General features: G+C 40.7%; 1 protein-coding gene across 3 annotated transcripts in view; it reads right to left on the minus strand.

The window, feature by feature from the left end:
• Positions 1–772: 772 nt before the first annotated feature.
• The window catches only part of Myom1 (myomesin 1), a 158733-nt gene continuing 133810 nt past the window's right edge, over positions 773–25695 (minus strand). For all 3 annotated transcript variants that reach the window (XM_048363644.1, XM_048363645.1, XM_048363646.1), the window contains 12 exons: positions 23779–23923; positions 22504–22563; positions 22172–22239; positions 16633–16746; positions 15668–15755; positions 14308–14346; positions 14109–14214; positions 9488–9651; positions 6034–6070; positions 5759–5781; positions 3524–3579; positions 773–1585 (listed from right to left, as the gene is read on the minus strand). In XM_048363644.1, the coding sequence (XP_048219601.1) occupies positions 1292–1585; positions 3524–3579; positions 5759–5781; positions 6034–6070; positions 9488–9651; positions 14109–14214; positions 14308–14346; positions 15668–15755; positions 16633–16746; positions 22172–22239; positions 22504–22563; positions 23779–23923 (1194 nt within the window). In that variant the 3' untranslated portion in view covers positions 773–1291. The remainder of the gene's footprint in view (positions 1586–3523; positions 3580–5758; positions 5782–6033; positions 6071–9487; positions 9652–14108; positions 14215–14307; positions 14347–15667; positions 15756–16632; positions 16747–22171; positions 22240–22503; positions 22564–23778; positions 23924–25695) is intronic.

The following is a 25695-nucleotide window of genomic DNA, read 5'->3' on the forward strand; positions in this document are numbered from 1 at the left end:
TCATGTGCTGGAAAGCTAAGCTCAAAGCAGCAGTGTTGAGAAGAAGACCCTTTAGGAGGTAATGAGGTCTGCAATCATGTATGCTGCGAGTGGTTTCATGAGCTTGGAGTGGTTCCTAACAAAAGGGTGTGTGTGTTCCCCTTCTCCTGTTTATGAGTTCATGCTTCCCCTTCCCCTTTTTTCTGTGGGATGATGCAGCAAGAAGGTCCTGTCCTGAGGCTGTCCCCTTGATCTTGGACTCCATGGAACATTCCAGAAGTATAGGAAGTCAATCTCTTTTCATTGTAAATGATCCTCTCTCAGCAATTCGGCAACACAGACTCAGACATATGTGCATGTGTTTGTGCATGTGCAGGTGCACAAATGTTGTTGGAGGTAGTGATCCCAAAGCAACTGCTGCAGGAGGCTGTGTCCTGCAAGCTTGGAAGGGTTCGCTGAACGTCGACAGAGGCTACCTCAGTGCCCTTTGTTCTTAGCTATGGGCCCTTGGTTGCCGTCTTATCACACATAACTGACCTTGGATATCTTAACTAAGAGATTGGCTTAGCTGTATATATAAAAAAAAAAAAAAACAAGAACAAAAAAACAACAACAACCAAACAAGAGTGGTTTCAGACTTCTGAATCTCAGAACTGTCTCTGATTCTGCCCTTGGGATACTGTCGTAACCAAAAAGATGTACATCCGAAGTCAAGCTTCACCAGTGGCAAGCAAGGGACAGCTGTGTCTGTGCTCAGCAAAGCAGTGAGAATAAGAGAGCCACGCAGGAGGGGGAAGGCAGGTGGGAGACTTTATTCATACTGAAGAGGCAGGCACCGGCCCACAAGGTTGCCCAGAGACATGCACATTGCTGTCGTAAAAGCACACCACACTTATGCTCTTGCTACTGTCTCCATTTAGTAAGATGAACAGCTGTAACCACCATCCTGGAGAACTTGCTGGAAAAAAAAACCCATTCAGCCCAAACTCTGTCCCACAGCACATTCCTCTGCTCTCTGGCACATCTCTCCAACATGATTTGACTCTTCCTTGAAATCATTTCCTAAGGTTTCTGCTATTGCTATTTTTTTTCTCAACACATACATTGTAGGTAATGAAAACTATTAACGTTTTACTAGCTCGTGCTTAGAAAATATGAATAAAAGATTAGATGTTTTCCTTCAAGCTAGCACAAAATAGGAAGGAGAACTCAACCACAATTTCCTTATTTTCAGCCCCAACCCTTCACACAGAGCAGTTGGAGCGGTGCTGGTGACTCAGCCTGGCTGTCCCCATGCCTGCCCAGTCTCCATTCACTTAGACTTCTTGTTGCCTTTCTGGGGCTCAGCCGGAGCCTTCCTGGCCTCCTCCTCCGGGATGAACACACTGACGGTGAAGTCGCTGGTCTCCGAGCCGTACTTATTCTTCACCACCAGTCCGTACTTGCCCGAATCAGCCGTGCTCACGCCTGAGATGGTGAAGAACGCGGTCTTCCCAGACTCGAACCTGAGGTTGCAGTGGTCATCCGAGACCAGTGGCTTCTCATTCTTCAGCCAGGAGACCTCTGGGGTAGGGTCTCCCCACACGGTGCATGTGAGATTAAGAGCCTGCAAGACAGGATTTATAGAGGGAGAGTCCTACATCAGACACAATCATCTGACTTCACTAGTCTTGCTGGTTGGATGGTGATGTGACCTTTTCAGAAGATAAATATTAGCCTCGCTGATCTGGGCTTAAGGCAGTCCCTTGCATGTAGCTCTGTGAGGTACAGTTTGAAGTAATAAGTGAGGAGATTTCTTAGGGCCCGGGCTTCGGGCGTCTAGAATGCCTGTCATCAATGCACACACAGGGGTCCTATTTGCAGGCCTCCTTCGTGAACAGAGCTGCCTTTGGCTCGGTGTGGTCTCTGGGCTGCCTCAGTTTAGAAGTCTCCTCATTGGCATAATCACCACCTGTTCACTTTGCATCTCATTTGCCTCACAGAGCCCAGCAGTGGAAAGGAAACAGCTGCTCCAGATAATGTAACTACTTTTCATCCTCTGCATTTTACTTGGCTCTGAGAACCCCATCTAATCTGTACAGTTGTAGTCAGGCTCTGCCAAACATATATGAAGTGAAAGATTCCTGTCTGTGCTGAGGTCCACTGATTCCAAAAATATTTATAGTTAGGCTATGGATTTATTTCATCTTACTTTCTATTGAAAACAGGTAGCTATAAATTCCCATGCAGTTGTATGAAGTAATAATGACCCTATGTATCTCTTATCCACCTTTCCACAAAGGTCACAGTTTTACAATCATTCACGATACAATCCACTGATCTTATAGAGATTTCCAAGCTGGGTTTGGTCTTTTTTCTGGGTCACTTTGCTCCTAATTCCTAGCAATCACTGATCTGTTTTCCACTGTTAAAATTTAGTCATTGCAAAAAGTTATACCAATAGGGTCTTCAGTATGTAACCCAGAACTGCCTTTTGCTCTCAGGTTCCATACAGATGCACCCCCACTGTTTATTATATTCATAGTCTAGTCCTTTTTATTGGTGAGAAGTATGAATATGCCATGGTTGGTACATGTCCCTCCTTAGTGACAGATTTTCAAGTTTGGGGCTTTGGTAAATAAAGTTGCTATAAACATTTTCACATTTTATGTGAATGTACGTTTTCATTTCTCTGGGATAAATGCCTGGTCATGCAATTGCTGGACTGGATGGTAAATAGTTTAGTCACTTTTTCCTCCAGAAATTCCCAAATTGTTTTTCTAAGAGGCTATGTAATTTTGGTTTACATTTTCACCAACCATGTACAAGTGATTCAGTTTCTCTATCCCCTCCCCCCTTGAAACAAACCCTAGCACATGCTAAGGCCTAGCCCAGCCCTCAGTTCTCCACATAGTTTCCAGGGTTTGCTGTTGTTGTATCCCATTCTTTTATTATAACAATTCTGGTAACTGTAACATGATGTTTTATTGTGTTTTTCCACTTCCCTAATGGCTAATGATGTTAAATTCACTACATATGTTAAATTCTATTCTTGTATTTTTCTTTCTTTACTAATATTCAGAAGTTGAAAGGAAAGAACTAGACACAAGATAAGGAAAGGAGTAGCATCTTCTGTGATCACTTGTTACCTCCTTTGTCGGAGTAAAATCGGGTAAATTAAAATATCTGTTTCATCCCATCATGAATTGGCATTTCATTGTCTTTAGGATTAGGGGTACTGAACTTTGAACTCAGTGCCTTGTGCTCTCACTTGACTTTTTGTTCAAGTCTGGCAATCTGCCACTTGAGCCACAGCTCTACTTCTGGCATTTTGGTGGTTAATTGGAGATGAGAGTCTCATGGACTTTGCTCCCCAGGCTGGCTTTGAACCCATATCCTCAGATCTCAGCCTTCTGAGTACCAAGGATTGCAAGTGTGAACCACCCAGCTCTGACTGTGCTTTTATCCCTGTGTTTGGTAAGGAAGCCATGGAATAAGATGGACGGTATCCAGTGCTGGGACCTGTTGCAGAGTGTGGGACTGGACAGGAATATTCCCTACTCACCTTGCCCTCCTGGATGGTGACCACGTCAGGCAGCCCACCCAGTACCCGGGCACGATCTGCAGACACAAGAATTCCATGTTAGTCACTGGATGACAAAGGCCAGCAATCATGCTCACAAGACCACCCCAAGGTATGACTATCCTAATGGAGATTTTTATCTCCTGACAGTCATTTCATACTGTTTTCAATATGCCAAATAAGAAAATGGTCTGGTTATTCTGGACTTTAATCCTTCTGTGCCCACATATTGTGTATGTGTGCAGAACCTGTTGCTGTACTTAAAGGACCACCTTTGGGATTGCACAGTCATGTGAAAGCCAGCTGCACAACTGTCATGGCTATTTTCAGTCCTGTGCTTTCTGCAGCTGAGAGGGGCTAAGCTGATGACAGCAGAGTAAATCTCAGTGGATAGCTTCCAAGCTGGGCATGGCTCCTTCCCGGGTTTCCCTATGGCAAGCACTGGCTACATAACAGGAATCTGTGTGCTGAGTGTTCTGGAGGCTCGTGTAGAGAAAGCCTTTCCTGGAGAGTATCCATATTTTCTCTCCTACTAGCTCTTGGCAGTACTGTGCACACTATGGCTCTATGTATAAGGCTTCCAGATGAGAGGATAAGGTACAGGATAGGTGCTGGAATCCTGGATTGCTTCCTTAGTCAAGCCAAATGCTTGGGGTGAGCTCCTGGGGAAGGCTCCTATCTGGGGGTACTCTCTACACATCTTTCTCTTTTCCCCTAACAGTGGTTATTAGCCTGGCGTTTGGGGGCCTATTTCAATTCCCTTGTGACTCTTGATGCTCATTTCTACAATTCCTTTCTCCACAGAGTCTGGTTAAAGCTTTGTTTGAAATGGTTTCATTCTCCTATAGGCTCCATTATACCACTTAAAAGTCTGGTTCCCCCCCCCCCCCGCCCCACCCCTGCCACCTGAATGAGTTGCTGTGTGATAGTAGAGCAGTCACTTGCTATGGTCTCCTGGCTGTAGAATGTACAGGGCTGGATTTGCCTTAGACCGGTGGATTTTACATTTGCCAACTTGTGCCACAGTGTCTGTGGGAGTCCTCTGGGCAACTTGAGCGGCAGTGAGGACTAAGTGCTGGGGCTTCATCTCTTCTTTAAGAGTAGGAAATTACTCAGCATTGCCTACTTTGCAGATTAGGTCCACAGGGAAGACTTTTTTGAAGTAAATGTTCTATAGCTCATACAAGCATGACATCTCAGGTCTCCTCTAGTTCTAAGGAGTATCTGACCTAGACAGTCAGACTTCTGTTCACAGAGTTCAAGCACCAGGAGTGGCAGGAAACTGCTGCTCATGGGTGTGGTCTTTGCTGTGTGTCCGTGATGTGGGGGAAAGGTTCCTCCCTAGCAGACAAGAAAGGAAGCCTCTCCTGTTCTGACTCTCCCCGGCCATGCTTCCATCCCCAAATGTATCTCCTGAATGCAGGGCCTGGCCAGGGAAGGAAAGGGAAGTGGTGGCGGCCAATGCAGGGAAGGGTTCAAATTCCTACTTTGGAGGACCTGGAGCCACTGGAGAGCAGGAAGATCATTTCCCCTCCCACTCTTCTACTCCTGATGGTCCTCTCCCCCATCCTCACTTAAAGCAGGCTCACCCATGTCCTACACAGAAGCAGCCCAGTTTGGTGGATTAGTCAGAGATGCCAGGGGGTCTGCAGGGCACTGGGAGTTCTGACAGTGTGTATGCATGAGACAAAGCCGACAGATGTGCAACAGACCCTGTTTCTGCGCCTGCACACTGGCCAGGCTGGTATGTCCTTGCAGTGTGTGTGCATGGAAAGCCTTTCCAGGTTCATGACAATCAGAGAGGAAGCCTTCAGCAGCTCTCAAGTCCCAAGGGCTCCCCAGGAAAACCACAGTGCTTGCTGGGAACAAGCTACATGACCTCCTACCTGATGGCAGGCTGACAATATTTCTTTTCTTTCAGGAATATACTTAGTTAACTGACACCTAGTGTCTTTAAGTCACTATCAACCTGCTGTGTGATTTGCAAGTACAAGTATTTCTCAGGCTGTTTGGGTAGCAGCTGAAGTAGGAGTTGTGTGACGTTCTGACCATGTAACCTGAGACCTTTCCACAGACATTCTTGAAAGACTAAAATGAAAACATATGTACACCACCTAAGATTTCAAAAAGAAAAAAATGAGCTCCTCCATCAGCAAAACAAAATTCTGTGTTGAACTTGCATCAGAGTTAAGTGTGCAAGAAGGTGACTTGACTTACTTTTCTCGGCAATGGCGGCTTGTCTGTGGATGAGAGAGACGAACAAACACACAAAGAAGAGTTTTGTTTTAGAGTTACTTCCAAGTAGCTGACCTTGGCTACATTTCACTGCTGCTGAGATGCTTGGCGGCTCAACATAACAGCTACAAGCAGGGCTTTTCCTGAGCTTGTTGAGACAAAAGACTCTTTCTAGCTAACACTTAGGTGGGAGAGCAGCTCACTAGCTTCTGGGATATTATTACACTGCAGGGGTGCTGGACAGGAAGAGAACTTACTTTAACCTCTGGAATTCGGCAAACGCTTCATCAAATGCTGTAGGAAAAAAAGACAAAAATTAAACCTTTTTCCCTTTTCAAAATTAATGTGTGTTATTTACACAATGTAGGACTTTCACTGTGATATTTCTCTCTCTCTCTGTGGTGTGTGTGTGTGTGTGTGTGTGTGTGTGTGTGTGTGTGTGTGTAATAAAGTTGGATTGTATTTACCTCTTCTCTACGTACAAAGAGGTTTCAATTCTATACATCAGGTTATGAGTACAATGTATCTTGATCAATGTCACCCTTTCTATCATTCTCTCTCATCTCTTCCAAGCCCATCCTTCCCCCCCCCCTTACAAGTATCTTTCTTGTGATTTTTATTTAATGAGTTTCATTGTGTCCTTTTCATACATTCACACAACATAATTAGATGAATGCAATGCTCTTACTGATGAACTGGGACTAAAACTCACAAGGCCAGGGCCATTGTGATCAGTCCAGACCTAACCATGGCAACTTGGAATAAGGCTGCCTGTGTGTTCATGCTATAACTCAGTATACCCAACAAAACCAGCAAATTCTTTCTAGGAAGAAGATATAAAATAAAAGATTTCAGAAGCTTTCATCTCAGTGAGAGACCTTCAACCCTTTAAGCAGAAAGGCAATGTTTAGCTCAGCTCCATCTAAGGGGAGAAAATGGGAACAAAGTTCTGCTTCAAATGAAAGTTGGTTGTCTACTAAGCTTCCTGAGTATCAAAAAGCTTTTTCTTATTAAATGATTCCCAATGTCAGAAGTTCCTAGCTAGCTAGACAGTTTAAATGTCTTTATATTAGGGTTCTGGTCTGAATCTTCGGGCAAAGTAAGTTATAGTCATCACAGTGTGTGCCATTGGAACTGAGATAAAAGACTGAGGAGACTAGGCAACAATAGCTATAGTGTTCTAAAATAATTTTTTCTCTCTATGTTTGCAGTGAACCCTTTGATTAAAGACTTTAGACAAAGGACAGCTTTGTTTTGAAATTCTCACCTCAGCTTTTCAGCTTTCTATGGTTTAAGAATCACACTACCTTAAGTGTAGAGAATTCTTAGGATGATACTAGTCCAGTCCTAGCCATTTCGTGGATGAAAATAGTACGTATAAAGTCAAGGTTCAAACTGCCAGGCTGTACTTTTGCTTATGTGTAAAATGAGTGAGAGATGATGTAGGCTTACCAGGCTGAGAGAAAGGCCTTGTCCTGACCCCCACCAACACTGGGGCTCCGGGAGGGTTGTGTGTTCAAGACACTCTGCTTGGTGGCAGAGTCAATGGTCAGATAATCCACAGCCTTTGGCTTAAGAGTATTGCAAAGTATGGTAGCCACATACACTTTGATGAGTCAGAGAATAAGAATACTTCTTTTTTTGTTACTTGTAGAGCTTGAACTCAGGGCCTGGGCACTGTCCCTGAGCCTCTTTGAGCTCAAGGCTAGCGTTCTACCACTTGAGCCACAGCACCACTTCCAGTTTTTGAGTGGTTAATTGGAGAGATGAGTCTCCTGGGGACTTTTCTGCCCCAGCTGGCTTCAAACTCAGGAGCTCAGCCTCCTGAGTAGCTAGGATTATAGGCGTGAGCCACCCGTGCCCAGCAAGAATACTTTTTTTTAAGAATCTAAAGCTTATCCATTCACATATTGACATACTGCTTCCCTTTTCCTACTGTGTTTTCAACAGTCAGGTAAACCTCAGAGGAAACCATCTATCAGGTATGTTTTCAAAGCTTAGGCTAAGCATAGGCAAGAAAGCCCAAGTTCAGTGTCAAGAGTAACCACTCCCACTCTTGCAATGTCCTCAGTGATGCTTCACGGGCAAAATGGGTATGATGAGGAGGGGATTTCACACACACACACACACACACACACACACACACACACACACACACACACACAGAGCGCTTCAATGAAGACTTGACAAGTTGCTCTCTAATGAATCTGCTCTCTGAGATTGAAAACCAGAAGAGTCATGACACATTTAGATTGTACTTGAATACACAGAGAAATGTGGGGAAAATGCCACAGTTCCTTTAGTGACATTCATCTAAACTAGTTCGTTTCTTTAGGAAAGAGCAGCAGGAAGAATGTAATGCTAGGAGGGGAGAAATGTCAGTGTTTTCATTGTTTTACTTATAATTGTGCATCTTTGAAATTTGCTGTTTGGAAATCTTTTGTATGCATCTATCACCACTTCTCTTCACCCCACTTTCTTCTCTCCAGACCCTCTGTTCTCTCTGCTGATGACAAGAAATCAGGTAGCCATAAGAATCCAGCCAGGCTGATCAACTTCTCTCTCTTCTCATCATTTGTCTCTGCTTCTAACTACTCATTCCCCTCTAATTTTGGAAGAGAGGTCTCCTACTCTTTTCTAGAGCTGACACTTGTCCCTCTGCCCTTGAAAAGGCAGTCCTTCTAAGGCAACTGGTTTATTGGACTCTTTGCTCAGAGGAAAATCATCACAAATTTTGCTTTTTACTGTCTGTTCTTACAGAAGAGATTGTGAGCCCCCTTTGTAAGCATCATCCTGTAAAAGCTGTGCTTTCTGTCCATGTTTACATCTCCATCTTCCTTTCCATGGATTGCCTACCCATTGGATGCTTGCTCCTTCCACCTTGACAGATTAAAACTGCTTTATCAAAGTCAATGTGAATACAATCCATGAGAGGTCATTGGTCTAGATCAGTGCCTGTACTAGGCCCCAACAGACCAGAAAAAAGCAGAATGAAGTCATTCATGCTATTTGCCATGTTATCAAGCTGAACTTAAAAACAGGACAGTTAAAAAAAAAAAGAAAGTCACAGCAACTAATTGGAATAGGTTTAGTCATCCAAAGAAGGCGAAGGAATCTCCCTATGAGAAGAATAGCTTGAAGAAATATAATGTGAATTAACCTGATTTTTTTTGCATGACATAGTTCCCTTGATCTTTCTCCTGCTATCTGACAAAATTCAAGTGTTTTGTCACAGCCAAGGAAGTAGCTTTCTAGTGGGATGCTGCCTATTTATGATTCTCTAGTAAAATCAATTAGGCTCTGAAACTTAATTTGTTGAACTTCTGCTCCTTAATATTACCAACATCGTAGCTCTTTTGATATCATCAAAGTACTGAGTTGTTTTTTTTCATTTTTAATTGTATTAATTTATTGCTAGTGCTGGAGTATGAACTCAGGGCTCTGTGTTTGCTGGGTTTACTTGCTGTACTGGCACTCTACCACTTGAGCCAATGACTCCAGCCCAGCTGATTAGTTGTAGATAAAGTCTTCCAGACTTTTTTCCTCAGGCTGTCTTGGAACCATGACTCTCCAAGATCTCAGCCACCTGAATGGCAAGGATTAAAGGCTTGGGCCACCAGCACACATTCTTTTTTTTTTTTTTCCTCTCATTCTTTTTCAAAGACTCATTCTTCTATAGTAAACTTGAACCTGCAGAATATCTGTGCTTACCTTGTCCAGAAAGATCTACCGTCCTCTGGTGTCCAGTTTTGCCATCAAAGAGCTCCATTACATATTTCCCTTTATCATTCGGAGTGGGCTCACTGATTTGTAGCCAGATCTGCTCCCCAGTGACCCCACTCTTAACCCTGTCTGTGAACTTAATATCAGTCCCACTGTTAAAATGAAAGAAAACATTGTTACTGGTTGTTTTCATGTATAGACGTTCTTCTGTCTCTCATTAAAGGTCGTATTATAAACGACTCCAGGCATTCAAAAGGCATAAGTCAGTCCTCTGGGCATCTTACTAATTACATGATAATTGCTGTGTATATATTTCTTAACCTTGGGACTTTCATGTGTACCTTTAGCTCTGTATCAAAACCTTGAGTAATTCACAATTATTTGTCAAAATTGAAATATTGAACTGCAATTAATAGGAAAATTCTTCTGTTTCAGAGAAAATATGGTCCTTAAAACATAGCAGGTGGATTTCAAGGCCCTGGGTCTGACAGTCTGAACATTTATTTAGTTTCTTGTAAGAACCTATGGCCTCAGGCAGACTACAAAACTGATACTCATTGGTGAAGTTAATTACTTTGCTTTTGCTTTAGGATTAGGGAATCTTTAAAGCTAAAAAGCTAAACTATGTACTATTTTGTTGCATATTTTATGGAGATGATCTATGTGTATAAACTGGATTTTATAAACTAGTGAAGAACACACTTATGGAGGCTCATCTATGCCCGACATCACTTGACATATGTTGTTTCAAAGCTATTTTAAAATGTATGTGAATGTGTACTCAGTAGTAGAGCCAAAAGAGAAGGGAAAGCAGAGCAGCTGCCAGAATTAATGAGGTTTGCACTCAGCCCCTGATTGTGTTTCTTCATATTCTATAGTACGTCATGAATAGACACATGAGCTGGGTTCTCTGTTAGGTAATAAAAGGAAGTATATTTCTTTCTATGGTAAATCTGACTAAATGATACAGTGACAGATGAAGTAAGAAAAAAGCAGGTAGGTGTGCTCCCATGCTGTTAAAAGAAACCTCAGGAAGAGTTTATAAAGCTGTAAGGATATAAGAAAAAGTACAGTATACCAAAATACATAGAGAAAAGATTGGAAAGAAATACCCCAAATGGTCACAGACTGGCTACTAATACTATGGATGGTGTCATATTATGAATTCCTTCTACTTTGTAATATAATACCATAAGTGCTATTTTGAACAATCACATGCTAAGTTTATAATTGGAATACAATTCTAAAGATGCACTTTGAAAAAAATTCATTTAAAAATGTTAGCTTTCAAGTGAATTTTTATATCACTACATTCTTTGAAGAATGTTTCTTCATGTAACCAACAAAGATTAAAACTTAAAATGCTATAAGATGTTAGGTAAAGAAATCCATTTGGACTCCACAGACTTCAGCATGAATATGGCTTAGAGAGTTGACAAACTGTTCTATGCTTTGTAATAATAAATACATTGAGTTATTTAATATCCAACTAACATTCCTAATGGCACCGTGCTTATATTAAAGACTTTAAACAGGTTGTTCCTATTTTATATAAAGGAAAGCTTGGAATCAATTAAATTATATGACTTGCTAAGATTGCAATCAAAGATAGGAGCAAAGTCAAGACCAAGTTTCTTTATCATGATGTCACATCCTTGATTCCTGAGTCATTCATAGGCTCAGAAAGTCCCAAGAAACTCACCTAGCTCACAAGACCAAATAATGTTAAGAAGTTCATGTCATGATGTTCTTGTATCACCTTCCTGTGATTGTATATACACTATCTCTGTAATCTTATCTGAGTATATTGGAAACCGTGTATACTGGTATTAGAACTAGGAAATTGAAAGGGAATACCAAAATTGAGAGACACGGGGTAAAAAAAGACAAACAATTACAAAGCAATACTTGCAAAACTGTTTGGTGTAAGTGAACTGAACACATCATGGGGGGAAAGGGAAAGGGGGAGGAGGGGGGGTTATGGGGGACAAGGTAACAAACAGTACAAGAAATGTATCTAACGTATGAAACTGTAACCTCTCTGTACATCAGTTTGATAATAAAAATTTGAAAAAAAAAGAAGTTCATGTCTTATCATCTAATAGCCATTTCTAAAACATATCTTCAATGTTCTCAAATTTTAACAACTAATTCTTTTAGAGAAACTATAAAGCTTTTTGGTGGATGGTTCAGCTAACTTTCTTTCTCTCATTCTTCAAACTGATATATTAGAATGTCCTGGATGTCACAGAGGAATTTCCTAGAATTTGGTCTATTTTAATTCATAATTACTTTCCCTAAATATGTTCTGAAAGAAACAGAACAAAAAAATGAAACCCCAGGCATTCCACACCAGAATTTTATCACTTCACGGTTTTTAAACTCAGGAAATGATGAATACTATTAATAAAACACTATTCAACAAACAAGTAGTGGCATTTTAAGGAAAACACAATGGCTGCTTTGTAAGATTCAACTCTGGCTAACTACTCCATCTAGATTGTGTGTGTGTGTGTGTGTGTGTGTGTGTGTGTGTGTGTGTGTGTGTTTTGCTGGTGATTGACCCCAGGGTCTTGTACATGCTGGGTATGAGTTATACCCCCGCCAGCACTACATTGCTTTTTAAAAATTAATTTTGAACAGATACATTAACATTGTACATATTAATGGGGCAACATGGTTTTTTTGTTTTAAGGCAGAGTCTTACTATACAGTGTAGGTTGATCTATAACATGAGATCCTCCTGCCTCCACCTCCTGAGTGCTGGGAACAGTAACATAACACAATACAATATATTGTAACATAAATGTATTCATTACTGTACTTAGGAAATTGTAACCCCTCAGTATATCACCCTTACAATAAAATAAAAATTTAAAAATAACATACAAATTATTATGAGGTTAAACATATCTATCTTCTTGCCAGTCCTGGGGCTTGGGACTCAAGGCCTGAGCACTGTCCCTGGCTTCTTTTTGCTTAAGGCTAGCACTCTACCACTTGAGCCATAGCACCCTTTCTGGCTTTTTCTATATACGTGGTGCTGAGGAATCCAACCCAGGGCTTCATGTATACGAGGCGAACACTATATACTATATATTGTATACTAGGCCATATTCCCAGCCCCATATCTATCTTCTTTTTTTTTTTTTGGCCAGTCCTGGGGCTTGGACTCAGGGCCTGAGCACTGTCCCTGGCTTCTTTTTGCTCAAGGCTAGCACTCTGACACTTGAGCCACAGCGCCACTTCCGGCCATTTTCTGTATATGTGGTGCTGGGGAATCGAACCCAGGGCCTCATGTATATGAGGCAGGCACTCTTGCCACTAGGCCATATCCCCAGCCCCCCATATCTATCTTCTTTAACACATTTCTTTCTTCCTTTTTTCCAGTACCAGGGCTCATTCAGCTTGTTTGCTCACAGCTAGCACTCTACCATCTGAGCCATACCTCCAGTTGAGCTTTTTTCTAGAGTCTCATATTTAACCTCCTGAATATCTAGGATTACAGATGTAAGCCACAGGCACCTAGTTTGTCATTTCTTTATGGTGAAAAACTTTAAAATCTTTAAAAATGTATACTATATTACTGTTATCTATATTCACCCTACTCTGTAGTAGCACACCAGAACTTGAGTTTATCTAGTCAGCTGTATGACCTTTATCATGTCACTTCACTGAGCTTGAGCATCCCCTCATCACTAGAATATGGAGTACCTACTGCAAAGTGCAGTCACTATGGAATATGCACATAGCCGAGGACTTGGGGCAGTGATCAGCATATGGTCCATGCCCACTGAAGGAACAATGTAATAACCTGTTATTTGTATCCTCCTGGGGATGTTACAGGCCGCTCTGCTCAGTGGGGCTCTGAAGAACGGTTATTAGTCTCTTCTCACTTGTAGTTCAGGATGACTCAAGGAAGCCAAGAGTTAGGATTGTCAAGACTGGGAAAAGAAGTACTGGTTTGGTTTAGGAATGTATTTTCTATTGAGATCCTAGAGGTGAGGTTGGATGTGCTCCCTCTATAACTTCACAAAGGCAGCCTGGGATTAGAATAGATCTTCAGGCTGAATCCAGTTCAAACACATATCCTTAAACTTGTTTTGAGATCTTGAAATTCTCTAGAGGTAGACTAGGGAGAAGTACTCCAATGTCCAACAAAGCCAGCAGCGAGGCTGGAGATTCCTCTTGATGAGGCTTCTTTGGTGAAAGTCCATTCATTCATGAAGTGGGAGACATGGCACCTCGTGGTGTATACAGCTTCAGTTTTGTTTGAGACCACAGCACATGTTAGCTGTATCCAGAATAGGAGGACTGAGAATGTATTTCTGAAGGCCAGACAAAATATACAGCCCTTGTACAACTGTCTAGAGACAATCAGCGAAGCCTCCATTACAGAGGTATTTGTGAACTGTGACATTTCTTAGATTATGAAGGAAGAATTGAGCCAAGGGAAAGAGCCAACTTCGCAATAAGGGAATGGCCTGGTATTTCTGTCCTATGATCCTAAATATTAAACCTGAGAATTAGTAACACTCCTTTTTTTCCTTCCTCTACTCCTCAGTGGAGAAACAATTTCCACATAGCAAGTCAGTTTTTGTGTACTTACTTGTGAGACCAGTTAACTTTCAAATCATCCAGGTAGTAAGTAACAAAAGAGTACAGTCGGATGCCCTCGGCTGTGCTTTGGATTTTCAGATCAGTAGCAGACAAAGCTGAAAGAAGAAATCAATATATTTCATGTATGTGTAATATATCTAGGCAGGAGAATGATGAAGCATTGTTGAGCTAAGGAAATTAAGACTTACCTATTTTCCTGCATACTTCAGTCATCAGTTCTTTGAAGGCTGTGGATAGAGTTTTATAAAGAAACTTTAACATGAACTTGCCCAATGTAAGATCAGATCTCAAACTGTTAGCTTTCAAAAAATGTATAACTAGCTGGGCATTGGTGCCTCACACCTGTAATCCTAGCTACTCTCAGGAAGCTTACATTTGAGGATTCCAGTTTGAAGCCAACTTTGGCAGAAAAATCTAAGAGATTCCTATCTTATCTCCAATTAACTAGCAAAACAACAACAAAAACCACTCCCCCTTGCCCCACAAATGAAAGTGGAGGTATACTTCAAGTGAAAGAGTGCCATTCTTGAGCAAAAAAGCCAAGAGAGAGTGTGAGACCTGAGTTCAAGCCTCATTACTGGTACACACACACACACACACACACACACACACACACACACACGGCGCTGACACAAAGTGAATTTATCAATCAATTATAATTAGTTTTTTTGAGGAAATGACTCAATTTTATCAGTTTTTTTTTAAAAACACCTGCTTATTTTGATATATTTCCTTCTAATTCTTCATAATTATCAACATCATGTTTACATTCTAAGGGAAGAGCTACACTCAGAGTTCCAAGAATGTTCTTGGCTTTAGACTTCTCTTTCTTTTTAAGTCCCAGGAAGTCTTAGTTCACATTTCAGGAAGCATTCTTATCTATGTCATCAATTCATAATGAACTAACCATCTAGGCTGCTTGGCTTTTCTCAGCTAATAATTCTTTTGCCAATAAACTTATTTAGTCCTGCTTCTCCCAAGTGTAGGAAGGTAAAAATCAAAGTCAGGCTTGTTCTGTTTGTTAGCAATACTATTAAAAGTTCTTGTTAAGGAACAAAGTTGGAAATCTGAAGGGAGACAGTAAGGTTCCATATCATTATATACTTGTCCTTAATGTCCTATGAAAAGTGGAAGTTGCTGTCTTGCTTTGCTAATAACTGCAAGGCTTCAAATTTCATATAAAATCTTTCCTGTCACCCTTAACAATGGGTTATTTTTCAACATGTTCCTGATAGAAGTTTTTGATCTTGGAACTCTTTTTTTTAGAGTTGGAAAAAATTGATGAGTTAAATAGAAAACAGATGCCTGGTAGACTGTAGACTGTAAAATTCTCTGAAGATCAAAAGTATACTTTTGATTTGGAGGCAGAGAAAAAGCGGAATGGTTTTGGGTTAAGACAGTTGTTCACTCTGCTGGGATTTTAATTAAACCAAAATATGGGGACAAAAATGATCAGCATGCCTCCACATGTCAGCCCAGCCTCAATCGTTATTCTAGTAATATGTACCCAGGACCTCAGATTCAGAGCCCAGCAGTTAGTGGACTGACCTTCATCCACAAGCTTCAATCTGCTCTTATCTTTTCCTCGGTCATCTTTTAGGATAACTTCATAAAAGCCAGCATCTTTCTTGGAAAACTAGGAGGAGATTAAATATGCCATATTTCAGTTTATTATAGCTCAGGGTATGGTGTTTACATTTGTAAGGTCTTCGATTTATGAGTCACAATGAAAACATACATTGAACAAGCATCTAGCCATGCAATTAACAAACAGCTAATAGATGCCCTCCTCCATAATAATTTTTCCAGCTAGTGATTCTGCTTGTTTTCTTTTGCTATTTAAGGATATAGTGATTTGAGCCCAAGGTCTTTAAATTTGGTTTCTGGCTTCACTTATTACAAAATAATCTGTCAGGTGCTGATGGCTTGCATCTATAATTCTAGCTACTCAGCAGGCTGAGATCTGAGAGTCTCTGCTCGAAGCCAGCCCAAGTAGGAAAAACTGTGAGACTCATACCTCCAATGACCACCAAAAAGCTGGAAGTGGAACTGTGGTTTAAGTGGTAGAGTAAAAGCCTTGAGCAAAAAAGTTCAGTGACTGCTACCAGGCACTGAGTTCAAGCCCCAGGATGTGTGTGTGTGTGTGTGTGGTCACAAATATTTGGAAGTGTCTTAAGCCAAGAAGTGCATCAAAATCTGCACGTATTTTGTCTATCTTTATCCTCTTAGGAAACAAGTTATGAGGCTTAAGTACAAAGAAGAGCCATTTAACAGCTCACATATGAAAAAAGTTAGCTCATTAAACAAGAGTTGTGACATGCAGCCACCACTGGTTCACTATTGGACATCTATACATGATCACAGTGAAAGAAGCATTTTTATTCCCGTAGTAGTCAGGTACAAAAATTTATAAATGCTCTGGGCATGAAGCAAATATAGTTTCAGAATGTAGTTTCTGTTTGGAGGCGAATGTAGGGCATGCAGCTAGTGGTTTAGCATTTGTGACCACCTACCTCTGTTATCAGCAGGGTGCAGATGCCGTCCTTAAAGTCATGCTTTTCATCCACGGATATCTCCCTCTCATCTTTGTACCAAACAATATGAGTTTCTTTCTTAATATTTGCCACCTAGAAGAACAACCATAATATTCCCTTCTATAAATAAGGAGACCTTGCTTTTATAAAATGAAGTAGTTGTTGGAACAGCAAGGGAGAAGACACCTATTTTTATAGAAATCAGTGAAAAACTAATAAAGAGAAAGGTTGTAACAAAATAGATGCCAATGAGCAGAGCTAAGTTAATTGCATCTCATTCCCAGCAGTAAAGGCTGACTTGACTCTGGACTTCCATGGTGAACACAGTGATGGTGAGCACGGGCTGTGGAGCCACTCTTTGTGCTACTCGTGTGCTCATGGACAGCAACTCAAACTGAAATAGAATGGAACTTTTCATCTGTTGGCAGTTACCTCAAAGGACTGGACAGCTCAGTAGTCACCCAGCTGGTGTATTACCAAAGTTTTTCAAAGCCAACTCATAATTGAGGCCAAATAAAAATACTATGCAGCCATTAAAATATGGTATATTCTAGAGATAATGTCCATTAGAAATCTTTAAAAAAAAAATGTCACTTGATAAGCTGGGCATGGTGACATGGCTGGCCTAGGGTCCCAACACTCAGAAGGTGGGAGGTGTAAGGATTCCCTAAGTACAGGAGTTCAAGAATAGCCTGGGCAACATAGTGAAATCAATATTTAAAAAGGTTAGAAAAGAGAATTGTTGGAGGGGAAGAAGATGGCGGAGGAGCAGTAGAGCCCTATCTAAGCTCTGTCCAAGTACCCAGTTTTTTTCTTCTACAGGGAAAGTTCTAACACTAGAAAGTTAGCCAAGTAAGGTATAACAGGATAGAGATTCAAGCCTTGAAGGAAAAAATGAGACAGCACATCCAAGAATCCAGATTTCAGCCACAGCCCGTTGCTTTCTGGTGGAACCAATCCACACCCACCTCCAGCACTGCACCAGCGACCAGGAGAGAAACCCACCAGACAGCAGCAGATGGCAGCAGGCAGACGCAATCCACAAGCAGAGCAGGAAAACTCCGGAGAATCAGAGGAAGGGTGAGTACTCCACAAAATACAGTCTCACTGGAGTCTGCACCCACAGAATGCCATTTGGAAAGTAGCCCTTCCCCCCACCCACCACAGTGAATCTCCATCTTTGTCCCTGGCATAGATGACCAGAGCAGACCAGAAATAAAGCACACCAGGGGAAAGTAAGGTCAAAGGGGCCATTTTTGAAAAGGGCAAAGGTGTGGGAGTAATGAGTCAGAGCTCCACCCAGGGGAAGGAGTCCCAGCCCAGACAGGAGGAACCTCAACCACTGGTAAACACAACAAGCGGTGGGCCTCCAGGCAGCTATTACTGCTGCTGCCACCAAGGCAACAACAGACTGGGTTCCCAGGTCAAACACTGTCCACCAGTGACTGGGGGGCACCCAGCCTCTATCCATTGTTCCAGCAAGAGCCTGCTGCGTGCCTTCAGCAGCCCCGGAGTCCCACCGGGGCCAGCCGCAGGCAGCTCAGGGGTCTTCTCAGCTGGAGTCCGCTGCCGCCCTCAGCAGCCCAGAGGTCCCAGCCAGGTGCCACAGGCCCCACTGCTTCAGGGGTTGAAGGCAGCAGCTGTCAATGCCTTGGGAGCAACAGACTGGTTCCCCAAGCCGACCACAGTCCCCCAATTACTGAGGGCACCCAACTTCTACCCATAATCATCAGAGAACCAAACAGCCACCACCGCCCAGGACCTCTAGATTCCATTGAGCCCACGTCAATAGTAGGCAAGATAATAGACATCTGGGGACAATCTGAGAGAGTCAAAGGGGTTCCTAGAGCAATTTTATCAACCCCAAAAGAAATAAGCACAAGATTGTAACAGTATGCAATCCAGCCACTGAACACAGGGCTCAGGGTTGGTTTTTACTTCCAAAGGGAAATTTGTGGGGACACTAAATCTGCAGCTATACATATAAAAAGAGAGGGAACTTACCTGTCTAGGATTGTGTACCTATAAGAATAGCACAACAGGACTTGGTAAGCTTGGTTCAGGTCCTAAAGAGTGCCAAAGGGGGCTAGCAGATGTGCATTCTAAATCCAAATGGGCAGAAGAAACACAAAAAGTATGGCAAGACAGAGAAACTCATCACCCACTCAAAACAAACAGGAAACAGAGCATTCAATTGAAATCCCAGAGGAGAGCCTTCAAACTGCTCTACCAACTATGCAGATAAAAATGATATTTGAAAAGTTTGAATCTCTCCAGACAAGTATTCTAGAGTGTGAGGAGGCAAACCGAAGAATAATTTGTGAATGCGATGACTCCAATCGTAAGTTAATAGAGGACTTCATGGTCTCCACAAACAGAATGATATATGAACTTCAACAGAAAGAAAAACAGTCCTATGAAAAGATAGCTACTTAGCTAAAAGAGATTAGAGACGGCACCCAGAACCAAATTAATGAAGTAAGGAAGTCCATACAGGACTTAAGAGAGAATTACAGTAGAGATATGGAAGCCATCAAGAAAGATGAATCAGAAGGTAGGGAGACAAGAAACTAAGTTGTAAGTTTAGAGAACAGACTGGACGATGCGGAAGATCAAATCCCAGAAATTGAGGACAGCCTAGACTTTATGGAGAAAGAACAAAAACAATACAAATCAATCCAAAAAGCAAGACAGATCACTTCAGGAGCTTCAAGACATTATTAGGAAGCCCAATATAAGGCTAATGGGTATTGAAGAAAACCTAGAGAAAGAAGTTAATGGAATAGGCAACTTATTTAACAGAATATTAGCTGAGAACTTCCCAAACAAACATCCAGAAGGATGGGCCCATCCGGATACAAGAAGCATTTAGGACTCCAAACAGACCACACCAGAACAGTACTTCCTGTCGACACATTGTAACCAAAACAGGATCAATAGAGGCCAAAGAAAGAATCCTGAAAGCTGCTAGGGAACAGAGAACAATAACATATAAAGGAATACCAATCAGAATTACCCCAGACTTCTCAGCAGAGACCATGAAAGCAAGGAGAGCTTGGAATGATGTTTGCCACATCCTAAAGAAAAATACCTATAAACCAAGAACTTTGTATTCAGCTAAACTCTAATTCACTGCTGAAGGTCAAATAAAAGTCTTCCATAGCAAGGAAAAGTTGAACCAATATATCTCCACCAAACCAGCATTACAGAATATCCTCAAAGATGTCCTTCACATTGAAAGCCACCAAAACCACGATCTAGACAGGGAAAGCATCCATAAACAGAACTCCAGATTAGTAGAGCAAAAAGGGAAGACACAATCCCTACAAAGACAGATACAATGAAAGGAACAAGCAATCACCTCTCAATCCTAACTCTCAATATTAATGGACTTAACTCTCCAATTAAATGACATAGGTTGACAAGTTGGATCAAAACACAAGATCCATCTTTCTGCTGCCTCCAAGAGATGCGCAGAAGCAAACATATTCTAAAAGTGAAAGGCTGGAATAAAATCTTTCAAGCAAACAGCCCCTGCAAACAAGCCAGTGTCACAATCTTAGTATCAGATAAAATTGACTTCAAACTAAAAACAGTAAAAAGAGACAAAGAAGGTTACTACCTACTAATAAGGGGAGCTCTCCTACAGGAGGGCATAACCATTCTAAACATCTACACACCAAATACAGGAGCTCCCAACTCCATCAAACAAACACTACTGACTCTAAAACCTCTCATAGACCCAAACACATAGATTGTTGGAGATTTTAACACACCGTTCTCACCTCTGGACAGATCAACATGCCAAAAACTGAGCAAATAAACCTCAGAATTAAACAACTGCATAGACCATCTAGACTTAACCGACATCTATAGGTCTATAGAATATTCCATCCAGCAACACCAGAATATACATTCTTCTCAGCAGCACATGGAACATTCTCCAAAATAGAGCACATGTTAGAGCACAAAGCAAACCTGCACAAATTCAGAAACCTTGAAATCATTCCTTGCATTCTCAGACCACAATGAGATAAAACTAGAGCTCAATGCCAAAGGCCACCAAAGAAAACCCCACAACTCATGGAGACTCAACAATACATTGCTGAACCAGCAATGGATCATTGAGGAAATCAGAACATAATTTCAAATGTTTATGGAATTAAACCAAGATGAAAACACAAATTACCAGCTCCTCTGGGACACAGCAAAGGCAGTACTCAGAGGAAATTTTATAGCCCAGAGTGCCCACATCAACAAATTGGAAAAATATCAATTCAACAACTTAACAAGGTTTGTTGAAAGAGAGCAACAAGCCAAACCCCAAGCCAATAGGCAGAGCAAATAATTAAAATCAAATCAGAATTAAATGACTTGGAATCCAAAAAAACCCCACCAAACAAATATAGAAAGAATAAACAAAACAAAGAATTGGTTCTTTGAAGAAATTAACAAACTAGACCCCTAGCAAACCTGACCAAAAACGAGGACAGCACACCCAAATAAACAAGATCAGAGACGAAACAGGTAACACCACAACAGAAACAACAAAGATCCAGAATATAAGAAACTCTTTTGCAAACCTATATGCCAACAAATTTGAGAACCTGGAAAACTGGAGAAATTCCTAACAAAAATTGATATGCCCTAACTCAACGAACAAGATTTAAATCTACGGAACAGACCCATATCCAGCAATGAAATTGAAACTGCAATAAGAGATCTCCATTCCAAGAAAAGCCCAGGTCCAGATGGATTCACAGCGGAATTCTACAAAGCCTTGAAAACAGATCTCACACCAACACTCCTCAAACTCTTCAATGAAACAGAGAGTAAAGCTCACTACCAAACACATTCTAAGATGCTAGTGTAACACTAATCCCAAAACCAGACAGGGACCTATCAAGGAAAGAGAACTATAGACCCATTTCCTTGATGAACATCGATGCAAAGCTTCTCAACAAAATTCTGGCCAACTGACTTCAACAAGTCATCAAAAAATCATACACTATGATCAAACTGGATTCATTCCAGGGATTCAAAGTTGGTTCAATATATGCAAGTCAATTAATGTAATCCACCACATCAACAGGAGCCAAGGCAAAGAATCACACGATTATATCCCTAGATGCGGAAAAGGCATTCGATAAAATCCAGCACCCACTTATGATAAAATCCCTGGAAAAACTGGGATTCCAGGGAACATTCCCGAATATAATAAAGGCTGTCTATGACAAATCAACAGTGAGCATAGTACTAAATGGTGAGAAGCTAAAGCCATTCCTTTTAAAATCAGGAGCAAGGCAAGAATATCCACTCTCTCCTCTCCTCTTCAACATAGTACTAGAATTGCTAGCCAGAGCAATTAGGCAAGATGAAAACATAAAGGGGATCCAAATAGAAAAAGGATGTGCTGATTATCATTTGGGTTCATAGAGAAGAAAAATAGGCATTTTTCTTTTCTACATTCTATTTATTTTCTTTATTATGATCAAATATTAAGCTTTTTGTCTCTTACCTTGCATTTTAATAGTACATTACATTCACCAGTCACTTCCCAGCTCAAATACTCAGCAAAATGTGGTCCTAGAAAATTTTAATGATGTAAGTAACCATTTTATCAATCACAAGTGAAAAAAAATCAAAGCTTATCTTAAGTTCTAAGGTGATTAATGATTGAAGCTGCAGATTCTATTTTCAGATATTTTAGTGGCTATATATTTAATAACTTTTCAATAGTTATCAGACATTAGGATAATCAATACAATTCATTGTAATTTATGATACAAACAATATTGGAATATTTTACACAACAAATGGAAGGGTTCTTTTTACTTTGCCTATTTTTACCTTGCTTTCTGATCCATTCTTGCCGCTGGAATTCTGCTTCTTTCTGGAGTTTTTTATAAACTAGAAATTGAAAAACAAGGTAGTATGAGAATAAGTTGAGCAGCAGAAATGCACATGGGAGCCATTGTGATAAGTGGTTTCTATTCATTACTAAAACATTCGTTTATGGTAATGACCATCCTTGTTTTGAGTGTGTGTGTGTGTGTGTGTGTGTGTGTGTGTACATCTGGGGTTTGAACTTGGGGCCTAGTTGCTGTCTTTGAGCTTTGGTTGCTAAAGGAAAGCACTATCACTTGAGCCACAGCTCCATTTCTGACTTTTTGGTAGATAATCTCATGGAATTTCCTTCTAAGGTTTGACTTTGAACCGTGATCCTCAGATTTGAGTCTCCTGAGCAGCTATGATTACAGGCATGAGCCAACATCCTTTGGAGTTGTTTTGCTTTTTTATAGATGAAGAAATAGGCTTGGAGAGGTTAAATAATTTTGCCATGGTCCTCAAATGAGGAAATAGTAATCAATACTGGATGTCACAAATGTAGAGATCTGGCAGGCTCTTCATTGCTAAGTGCTGCATTTTAAGTTTCCATTGCTTATGGAAGCCTGTGGCAATCTAGTTATAATGTATGATTAACAGATTTGGCTTGTAATACCTTTGCATATTTTTTTCTTTTCAGTTTAGTAACTTAGAGTAAGTATACATTATAAAACAGAATCACAGTTTATTTCTGAGAAACATATACAGTCTCGGTTTTATTATAATATTTTTCACAGGAGAAAGTTAGTAGCAAGTACTTGTTTATATATGGCACTATTTAATGCAGCCTTGATGTTCTTTTTTGTGTGTGTGGCAGTTGTGGTACTTGAACTCAGGGCCTGAGTGCTCTCCTGCACCTTTTAGCTCAAGGCTGGTGCACCACTCCATTACTTGATCCACAGTGCCACTTCCAATTTTCTGATGGTTAATTGTAAATGAGAGTCTCACAGACTTTCTTGCCGTGGCAGGCTTTGAACTGCAATCCTCAGATTTCAGCCTCCTGAGTAGCTAGGATTACACATGTGAGCCACTGGCACCTGACTTAGTGTTCTTTTAAATTAATGTTCATTTCTGTGAAATGAAATATAGTGGAAAGCATTAGCTGAACACAGCATTTTCATCATAGATATTTAAGTAAGAAACAATTCTTACTATCTTCCCCAAGATGTCTTTTATGTCATGTATAATCACTGAAGCATGTATCCAAGTGTTGTAGCTCACATTCCTTGAAGTTCTTACCATCTCCAATGAGGACAAGAGTAGAATGACCAGTTGCTTTTCCATCTTGAATCTGGAAAGTGTATGTTCCCTCATCCTCATCCTGTAGCTTTTCCATGAACATTTCAATTATGCCAGTGTTTCGGTCAATATGCATCTTGTATTTCTTCAGTGTGAAAAGATGGAGACAGAGAAATCAGTAAGGCAGGCATTTTATCTAGATAACAATAACCTTAATAAAATAAGAACAAACTCCAAAGAAACATAACTTTAATATTTCTTAACAACTAAGCAAGTTCCTTAAAAATCTGTATGTGATATACAGCCTAGACCTGAATTTATTTTATAGTTGAATTTTAATTTCTTCAGTCTAAATAAAAAATTGTTACTCCCATTACAAAATTCTATCAAAAATTTATTTTAGATTGCCATTTTACCTTCCTGATTGTATTATTATTATTTGTGTGTGTGTGTGTGTGTGTGTGTGTGTGTGTGCGCGCGCCAGTCCTGAAGCTTTAACTCAGGGCCTAGGCACTGTCCCTGACCTTTTTTGCTCAAGGCTAGCACTGTAGCACCTGAGCCATAACTCTACTTGTAGCTTTTTGGTGGTTAATTGAAGGTAAGACTTTCACAGACTGTCCTGCACAGTCCAGCTTAGAAATGCAATCTTCATGTCTCAGGCTCCTCAGTAGCTAGGATTATAGGCATGGACCAGCTAGGTTGCATTATGTTTAACTAGCAGAATAATATAAAACTATGCAGCTTAGAGGTGGGGGGGGGGGCATGTCCCTTACTGCTACATCCTCTGTATCTAGCACTACATAGTAGATACATAGTAGGTAACTAGTAAATTATCTGCTAAATTAATATGTGAATAAAAGTGCTTTAAAAGTATTTAAAATCTATTTACTCTTAATAAACTGAAATAGCACTATTAGACTATTTTTATTGCTTTGTTTAACCAAGTTGTTTTTTTTTCAGCATGTAAAGATAAACCTTAGTCCTTGGGGATAGAGGCACAAATTCTATAGCAATTCTGAGTTGATTACATTTTGCTATAAAATATATCTCAGAATGAAGGCTCAGGTCATGGGCCAACTCTATCCCAATTCTTATGCTCCATAGCCTCCCCTGCAGGAAGGGAGTATACAATCTGGGCCAATATTTTATTAGCTTTCTCCTAGTTTTTCCTGCTTCCCCCCACCCCCCGTTTCTCTTCAGAGTACAGCCCCAGTAAACCACAAACAAAAAACTCTCATACTCTCCTTCTAAGGAGCCTGATGTAAGACAGTGTGTGTGTGTGTGTGTGTGTGTCTGTGTGTGTGTGTGTCTGTGTGCATGAATGATAACATGCAGGCATTATATAGATAATGATATTCATTCAGCGTCTAGAGAGGCAGAGAGTGATACCAATCATGCTTTTTTGCCCTCTCCACAGCCAGGTGGTAATCGTATCAGTTGATGAGAACCTTTTGGAAATGAAGAGACGAATCACAGTGAGCACACAAGTGACTTGATCTGGCTCAACACTAAGGTACTCTGCTGAAAATGAATATACTGCATACAAAACAAAGCTGTTCATTTCTTCCTCACTACTATTTCTCAGATGTTTAAAAAAAATGTCACTCCATGAAGGAGAAGCATAGAAATGGTGGGACAAAGGGTGAAAAAATGCAGCAGCAATACTATGTTGAAAATGAACTATACAACTTCTGGGAGAGGAGGATGGAGAGGGAAAATCTGGGAGAAAATGAGGGAAGAAGGGACACTGTTCAAGAAGTACTCAGTACCTGACCTATGGAACTAACCTCTCTGTACATCACTTTTACAATAAAAATGAATAAAATATATTTTTTAAAAATCAATGAAAAGAAAAAGAGGTGCTAAGAAGTCACCAGTGACACCTCCTTACCCTTTCAGCTTCTCATTCACAACCAT

This window comes from Perognathus longimembris, chromosome 15 (genome assembly GCF_023159225.1).
Source record: "Perognathus longimembris pacificus isolate PPM17 chromosome 15, ASM2315922v1, whole genome shotgun sequence".
In the NCBI taxonomy this organism is placed as follows: domain Eukaryota; kingdom Metazoa; phylum Chordata; class Mammalia; order Rodentia; family Heteromyidae; genus Perognathus; species Perognathus longimembris.